Raw genomic sequence first — 9,091 nt, forward strand, 5'->3', positions numbered from 1 at the left:
TGATTTCAGAAAACTAAATAAACAAATTGTAGCTCCCAGGAGTACAGTACCTCAAATTCAGGAAGCTCCACAGAAATTTAGAGGGAAGGAGCAATTCTCCTGTTTGGATCTTGCTTCAGGATATTTACAAATTCCAATTAATAAGAAGCATCAAATATACACAGCCTTTACATACAATGGAAGATCTTGGTGTTTTACGAGAATGCCTTTCGGTTTGACCAATGCTGTAGCTGTATTTATGTATTCCATGCACAATTTGTTTAATCCATCTACTGAGAAATTCTTGACAGTTTATATAGATGATCTTTTGATATTTGATGAAACGATTCACAAACATTTTCAACACTTATCATTCGTCTTGGATACTCTTCAGAAGGAAGGTTTTACAGTGAAACTTAAGAAGTGTGAATTCGGAAAGGAAGAAACTAAATATCTAGGCCATATTATATCCGGAACACACATCAGGGTTGATCCTAAGAAGAATGAAGCCATTTTGAAATTTCCACGTCCCAGGAACAAGAAGGATTTGCAACAATTTCTCGGGCTGATTAACTGGAGACGTCGTTTTGTAGAGAATTTGGCACAAAAATCTGCCCCTTTAGAACAATTGTTGTCAAAGAACGTTAAATGGGAATGGACCAACACAAGAGAAAACTGTTTCAGAAGATTGAAACAGGAACTAGTGCAACTGCCGGCGTTAACGCAACCCGATTTTTCTAAGACGTTTTGCATAATGTGTGATGCTTCTTCGTTAGGACTTGGATCGGTTCTATTTCAAGGAAACCACGAAACTCCAATAAATCTGACTGAGATTCACATTATTCAGTATGCCAGCAGAAAATTAAAGCCCCATGAAAAGCATTATACAGTGCAAGAACTAGAGTGTCTAGCTGTGTTATTTGCGATAGACCATTTTAAAGTTTATCTGTATGGTCAGAAATTTTTCATCTATACTGATCATAAAAATCTAATATGGTTAGAAAATAGTCGTAACTGGAATGGCAGATGGGCTCTGAAACTTCAACAATATAAATATGAGATCATTCATGTGGAAGGAAAGAGTAATAAGATCGCTGACGTACTAAGTCGTTATCCTGTGGCTGAAGGGATTCTGGAGACAGAAGGCAACACTCCTACCATTCTACAGGTGTGGTCAGCTAAGAAAATTCTCATGCCTAACCAGGAGATCCAACTGTGGAAGGAGTCCCAAAGTAAAGATCCAATGTGTAAAGATATATCAGACAAGTTAAATAATGGAGATGAAGGGGCTAAATATTTTTTGAGGGAAGACCTTTTATTTAAGAATTCTAGAGGTAAAAAGAAATTCCATTGTATAGTGGTTCCGCAAAGTTTAAAGGATAAAGTGTTGGAGGCTGAAAACACTGGCCATTTTGGGTTTACAAAAACTTATCAGAGAGTAAGAAAAAGGTACTTCTGGAAAAATATGAAGTCTGATATTTCACGATATATTCAAGAGTGCTTGATATGTTCAAAGAACAAGCCCGATAAGCTTGGGATGTGTAGAGAGAGAGATTGACCACGACCCGAAAGAAACCACATGAAGTTCTGTCAATAGACATCATTGGCAAACTACCTAAGTCTTCATCGTTCTACTATATCCTGACCTTGATTGATGTAGGAACCCGATACTTAACAGCCTATCCGTTACGAACAGCCACTACTGGTGAAATTATTAGGAAGTTAGAGCAGGGATACTTCACCCATTATCCGAAACCTAAGTATGTGCTGTCCGACAGGGGAAGTCAATTTCTGTCCAAGCAATGGCTACAATTTCTGGAAAACCACTCTGTTAGACCTATCAGGACCACTCCTTATCACACAGCAAGCAATCCGATTGAGAGAAGCAATCAGGAAATTGTAAGACTTTTAAGGACGTTTTGCAATCGGAAACACGACTCCTGGTGCAAACAAGTGATGACTGTCTGTTGGCTCATCAATAATTCTATATCCGAGGCTACCGGTTATGCCCCAGTGCAGTTATTTTATAATCGACCTGTAGCAGCTAACTTACTGCAGGAATTAGACTGGCCTGAAGACAGTGAGTGGAAGAGACTAGCCTGGGAAACCAAATTATTCATCGCAGAAAGTCGAAACAGCCGACAGAAGAACAAAAAGAACATACGGATCAATCCCCATTCGTTCACACTAAAAGAAGGAGATCTGGTTTTAAAAAGGAACCACCGGTTAAGTTCAGCTAAAGATAAAGAAATATCCAAGTTCTTTGAATACTTCGTTGGCCCGTATGTAGTAGAGGATGTTAAGCACAACACAGCTAACTTGCTGGATCCTTGGAAGGACAAATTAATAGGAAGGGAAAATTTTTCCAACCTGAAGAAAATTAATTGTTCACCCGAAAGAACACAGGAATTATTGCAAAGATGGCATCACCAGATCAAAAAGGACTAATTTTCGTAGCAAAGAAAATTTCGTACATAAACATTACCTCAATTTTCTTTGTTTGTATGGGAGGATAACTTGATACGCTTTGTTTATTTTGACCATATGAAATATTTTATTTGTTTTCTGTTAATTTCACATTTGATTTATTTGTTAGTTTCAATACTGTTGTTTGATATTTTGATATTGGCTTAAATTTGTAATTTTTGCTGTACATTTGTTACTCGCAATATCGGAAGCGGAAGTCATTTCCTTTTTGTGAAGATGTGTAGAACTGTCCAATCTTTTATTGATTCGGTTGCGAGGACGACAGTGCAAAAAGAGAAAAGAAATAAGTTGAGTTGCGGAAGATGACGTCTATTTTGTGAAAAACGCTGTTTTAAAGGAAAAGCAGCAACTTAATTCAAAAGTGATTGTGTTGGTGAATATTGTTATTAATTTGCAGTGATTGTTTAAAGGTAAAATGTTTTATTAAATTTGTAAAATAGTAAGAAGCTAATTTTTGTTCAAATCCTTTCGTTCTGAGAACCAAGTGTAGTATACATTAAGGTGAGTCTCATAACTCCGCCGCACAGGGAGATTGGGTAGCTACCGTGACGTAGTAATCCGTGATCCAGTGGCGAACACCAGAAATGAACGTCACAGGTAAATTTGGCGCTCAACGTGAAGGCATCGATGATGTAAAAGGATAAATTGTAACTGTAATATCGTGTGAAAAAAAACGTGTGTTTTGTGCAGTGTGATATCATGAGGAAATTGTCGAGCGTTACAAAGTCTGATAACACATTTAAGTCATGTGATCGATTTTGCAGAGATATCAAGGTATGAGTAGGAGAATTTTGAGAAGCCAGAGCAACAAGAAAATGGATAAATTAAGTTGTTGTGATGATAAAGATAAGCCCTTGGACGAAATATTTCAGTGCAGGAAATGCGAGGCGTATTTCCATTTAGGGTGTGCAAATTTGCCAATATCCAGAGAATTTCTTCCTGATGGTGTCTTAGTTTGTAAAAATTGCAAATCGCATAGTGCTACTTTAAATATGGAGGTAATTTGTGGCTGGTTAAGGAGAATTGAAGAAGGAAGGAAAGAAGATCAGAATGAATTGAGGAAGATCATTGAAGAAGGAAGGAAAGAAGATAAGGATGATTTGAGGAAGATCATTGAAGAAGGAAGGAAAGAAGATCAGAATGAAATGATAAAGAGGTTTGAGAAAATGGAAGAAGGAAGGTTAGAAGATAAGAATGAATTGAGGAATATGATAGAAGAAGGACGGAAAGAGGATAAAAAGGAACTGATGAATATTATTGAAGACGGAAGAAACGAAACTAAACTAGCTTTCAGGAACTTAGAGGAGGTATTTAGGAATGATAAGGAGGAAATGATGACGAGAATGAAAGCAGACCGAGAAGAATTGATGAAGAAGATTGAGGATGAGCGAAAAGATGATAAAAATGAAATGATGAAAGTAATAGAAGACAGAAGACAAGAAAACAAAAAAGAATTGGAAGCTGTGCGATGTGATTTGTTAAAACAAATTGATGAAGGGAGAGATGCTCTAAATAAGATAGAAGAAGTCTGGGAAGTAGACAGACGAAAAGTAATGAATGAATTGGACACCGTAAGGGCAAGGATAGAATCCGTCGTGGATCAGCAAAGTACTTCAAGGAATTTATGTATGCAGGACAGCGAGAAGATGAATACAGAAATTAACCAGAAGTTCTATTTTATGGAGGAATTCCTTTTAGGGAAGTTGGAGAGATTACATTTAGAATCTGTGCAAGGAAATCCAGGAATGACTGCTGGAAATACTGACAGATCTGTGGAAAATATTCGATGGGTGAGAGATGATAATGACCCTTTGATTTCCGGTATATCTTCAGCAGAATCTGTATCTTCTGCTGAATTGTTGACTAAAAGGAACCGTAAGAGGAGAAGACGTATCCAAAGTACAAAAGGGATACCCAGAGAAGATATTGATAAATCTCCTGATGTCTCTCATAGTCCATCTCACACTGGACATTTTTTTAGAATGTCGGATATTAACTCTCTGAGCAAATTTACCTGAGAAATAAATTCCATATCAGCGGAGCGTTATTTGGAAGAGCTGAAAACGTCCATGGACATAATGAAAATGCCTATGCACTATAGATTAAAGGAGCTTCCTTCTGTAATGAAAGGGAAAGCTAAAGCCTGGTTTATTGCCAACGAGAGAAGGTGGAAGTCTTTTGAATAGTTTTGTGCCGCGTTTAAAAAACAGTATTCCTCTGCAGAAGCGAAGCAGAGAGAGATCCAGATTTTAAGAAACAGAAGATATTAAAAATCCTCAGGTCTTTCTATGGAGGATTATTGTTGGGACGTCTACGGGTCATACTGTAACTTGGTCGAACGTGTGGATCAAACAGAAGTGTTAAGTTTAGTTATTCATCAGCTCCCATACAGAATACGGTAGCTAGTATTAACAAGAGATCCTCGAAACATTGACCAGTTGACCAACTTCTTGGGGAAGTACGAAGCCTCAGAACAGATAGATGGGTGGAGAGGCGACGGTAATAAAGCAGAAGAAAGGAGACCTAACCAACCTCGAGTTCGCAGAGTACAGAAGACAACTTCTACTAATAATCCTGGAGGATCCCGCAGCGCAGAGAGCGGAAATGGGAAGGAACCAATCACCAGAGAAGGACAGCGATTCCCGGATGGAAGATGGAAGAATAGAAACTGGACAAGTAACAGACTTTATAGAAGGACTACGCCGTACACAAATAGTTGGAGAAGAGATCAAAGAGCTCCAGAACGAAAAGAGTGTGCAATACAGACGGAAGAGCTACCTTCCAGTAATCTTAGAGTTACAGCGTCGCCATGGGAAATTAACTGCAATGAAGTTCTGGGTTTAGCCCAGCGCCCGTTGTAAGCGGTACTCTTACGCTTGCAATGAAGGGCATGCAAGTACAAGAAAGCGACGAAAGTGAAGACCCATTCCTAACAGAACATCCGTTAGAAGTATATTGTACTTGAATATCGAAGCCACTCCTCTAAATTATTTAAAAATTAGAAAGACGATAATGGAAGAAGATAGGGATAATGTGAAGAAACCTGAAATTTCAGTCGAGGTATTAGGATTCCAAATAAAATGCACTCTGGACACGGGTAGCGAATGTACCCTTATGAATTATAATATTTGGCTTAAAGTACGAGAGCGATTACCTGGTCTTAAATTGCAGAAGTGTCCAGGTGTAATATTAAAAGATTTTGCTGGAAAAGAAAGATCGCGGATAGCTGGTTATAGGCGAATAAATTTTGAAATTGGCGTTTTTATATTTGAAGATTTGGTATATGTGGTCAAGTGCTTAGAAGCTGACTTATTATTTGGTTATCCTTTCCTTCGAAGATACAAAGCCACTCTGGATGCAGGCGCAGAAAAATTGTATCTGATCAATGGCGGACACACAGTAGAGCAACATTTACTTCCTAACGCTGGAGATTCAGAGAAGGGCGAGTCGCGGGAGAAGACAGCCTTAATACAGTGTACGAAAGCAGAGGAAGAAGCTAACGCTGATGAGTGGACTGCAACAGAATCAGACATAAGAGATAAAGCCTTTGCTTCAGATGTTTTGAGAGTTGAGGAAAAGGAGCAGCTATTTAATTTATTGTTGAAATATAGAAGAATATTCGCCGACAAACCAGGATTATCTAGGAATTCTATCTGTGAAATAAATTTGACCAGTGAAGAACCTGTTTTCTCCAATCCTTATCCTGTTCCGTTGTCCAAGAGAAAAAAGCTGGAAGAAGAATTATTGAAGTGGCAAGAGTGGGGAGTAATTATACCCTGCAATTCCTTAAATCCCTTATTAGTAGTGGATAAACCGGACGGGTCGGTTAGACCCTACATTGATTTCAGAAAACTAAATAAACAAATTGTAGCTCCCAGGAGTACAGTACCTCAAATTCAGGAAGCTCCACAGAAATTTAGAGGGAAGGAGCAATTCTCCTGTTTGGATCTTGCTTCAGGACATTTACAAATTACAATTAATAAGAAGCATCAAATATACACAGCCTTTACATACAATGGAAGATCTTGGTGTTTTACGAGAATGCCTTTCGGTTTGACCAATGCTGTAGCTGTATTTATGTATTCCATGCACAATTTGTTTAATCCATCTACTGAGAAATTCTTGACAGTTTATATAGATGATCTTTTGATATTTGATGAAACGATTCACAAACATTTTCAACACTTATCATTCGTCTTGGATACTCTTCAGAAGGAAGGTTTTACAGTGAAACTTAAGAAGTGTGAATTGGGAAAGGAAGAAACTAAATATCTAGGCCATATTATATCCGGAACACACATCAGGGTTGATCCTAAGAAGAATGAAGCCATTTTGAAATTTCCACGTCCCAGGAACAAGAAGGATTTGCAACAATTTCTCGGGCTGATTAACTGGAGACGTCGTTTTGTAGAGAATTTGGCACAAAAATCTGCCCCTTTAGAACAATTGTTGTCAAAGAACGTTAAATGGGAATGGACCAACACAAGAGAAAACTGTTTCAGAAGATTGAAACAGGAACTAGTGCAACTGCCGGCGTTAACGCAACCCGATTTTTCTAAGACGTTTTGCATAATGTGTGATGCTTCTTCGTTAGGACTTGGATCGGTTCTATTTCAAGGAAACCACGAAACTCCAATAAATCTGACTGAGATTCACATTATTCAGTATGCCAGCAGAAAATTAAAGCCCCATGAAAAGCATTATACAGTGCAAGAACTAGAGTGTCTAGCTGTGTTATTTGCGATAGACCATTTTAAAGTTTATATGTATGGTCAGAAATTTTTCATCTATACTGATCATAAAAATCTAATATGGTTAGAAAATAGTCGTAACTGGAATGGCAGATGGGCTCTGAAACTTCAACAATATAAATATGAGATCATTCATGTGGAAGGAAAGAGTAATAAGATCGCTGACGTACTAAGTCGTTATCCTGTGGCTGAAGGGATTCTGGAGACAGAAGGCAACACTCCTACCATTCTACAGGTGTGGTCAGCTAAGAAAATTCTCATGCCTAACCAGGAGATCCAACTGTGGAAGGAGTCCCAAAGTAAAGATCCAATGTGTAAAGATATATCAGACAAGTTAAATAATGGAGATGAAGGGGCTAAATATTTTTTGAGGGAAGACCTTTTATTTAAGAATTCTAGGGGTAAAAAGAAATTCCATTGTATAGTGGTTCCGCAAAGTTTAAAGAATAAAGTGTTGGAGGCTGAACATGATAACACTGGCCATTTTGGGTTTACAAAAACTTATCAGAGAGTAAGAAAAAGGTACTTGCGGAAAAATATGAAGTCTGATATTTCACGATATATTCAAGTGTGCTTGATATGTTCAAAGAACAAGCCCGATAAGCTTGGGATATGTAGAGAGAGAGATTGACCACGACCCAAAAGAAACCACATGAAGTTCTGTCAATAGACATCATTGGCAAACTACCTAAGTCTTCATCTTTCTACTATATCCTGACCTTGATTGATGTAGGAACCCGATACTTTTAACAGCCTATCCGTTACGAACAGCCACTACTGGTGAAATTATTAGGAAGTTAGAGCAGGGATACTTCACCCATTATCCGAAACCTAAGTATGTGCTGTCCGACAGGGGAAGTCAATTTCTGTCCAAGCAATGGCTACAATTTATGGAAAACCACTCTGTTAGACCCATGAGGACCACTCCTTATCACACAGCAAGCAATCCGATTGAGAGAAGCAATCAGGAAATTGTAAGACTTTTAAGGACGTTTTGCAATCGGAAACACGACTCCTGGTGCAAACAAGTGAGGACTGTCTGTTGGCTCATCAATAATTCTATATCCGAGGCTACCGGTTATGCCCCAGTGGAGTTATTTTATAATCGACCTGTAGCAGCTAACTTACTGCAGGAATTAGACTGGCCTGAAGACAGTGAGTGGAAGAGACTAGCCTGGGAAACCAAATTATTCATCGCAGAAAGTCGAAACAGCCGACAGAAGAACAAAAAGAACATACGGATCAATCCCCATTCGTTCACACTAAAAGAAGGAGATCTGGTTTTAAAAAGGAACCACCGGTTAAGTTCAGCTAAAGATAAAGAAATATCCAAGTTCTTTGAATACTTCGTTGGCCCGTATGTAGTAGAGGATGTTAAGCACAACACAGCCAACTTGCTGGATCCTTGGAAGGACAAATTAATAGGAAGGGAAAATTTTTCCAACCTGAAGAAAATTAATTGTTCACCCGAAAGAACACAGGAATTATTGCAAAGATGGCATCACCAGATCAAAAAGGACTAATTTTCATAGCAAAGAAAATGTCGTACATAAACATTACCTCAATTTTCTTTGTTTGTATGGGAGGAGAACTTGATACGCTTTGTTTATTTTGACCATATGAAATATTTTATTTGTTTTCTGTTAATTTCACATTTGATTTATTTGTTAGTTTCAATACTGTTGTTTGATATTTTGATATTGGCTTAAATTTGTAATTTTTGCTGTACATTTGTTACTCGCAATATCGGAAGCGGAAGTCATTTCCGGTTTGTGAAGATGTGTAGAACTGTCCAATCTTTTATTGATTCGGTTGCGAGGACAACAGTGCAAAAAGAGAAAAGAAATAAGTTGAGTTGCGGAAGATGACGTCTA

At 38.1% G+C, this 9,091-nt stretch overlaps 1 protein-coding gene across 1 annotated transcript; it reads left to right on the forward strand.

Moving 5' to 3' along the window:
• Window positions 1-8,131: 8,131 nt before the first annotated feature.
• Window positions 8,132-8,740, forward strand: LOC145983297 (uncharacterized). Its single transcript, XM_083116449.1, has one exon. It carries the CDS (start codon window positions 8,132-8,134, stop codon window positions 8,738-8,740), a length of 609 nt encoding a protein of 202 aa, XP_082972575.1.
• The last annotated feature ends 351 nt before the right edge of the window (window positions 8,741-9,091 follow it).

The sequence above is a fragment of the Lepisma saccharinum genome, chromosome 2 (genome assembly GCF_977018435.1).
Source record: "Lepisma saccharinum chromosome 2, izLepSacc3.1, whole genome shotgun sequence".
Taxonomy (NCBI): domain Eukaryota; kingdom Metazoa; phylum Arthropoda; class Insecta; order Zygentoma; family Lepismatidae; genus Lepisma; species Lepisma saccharinum.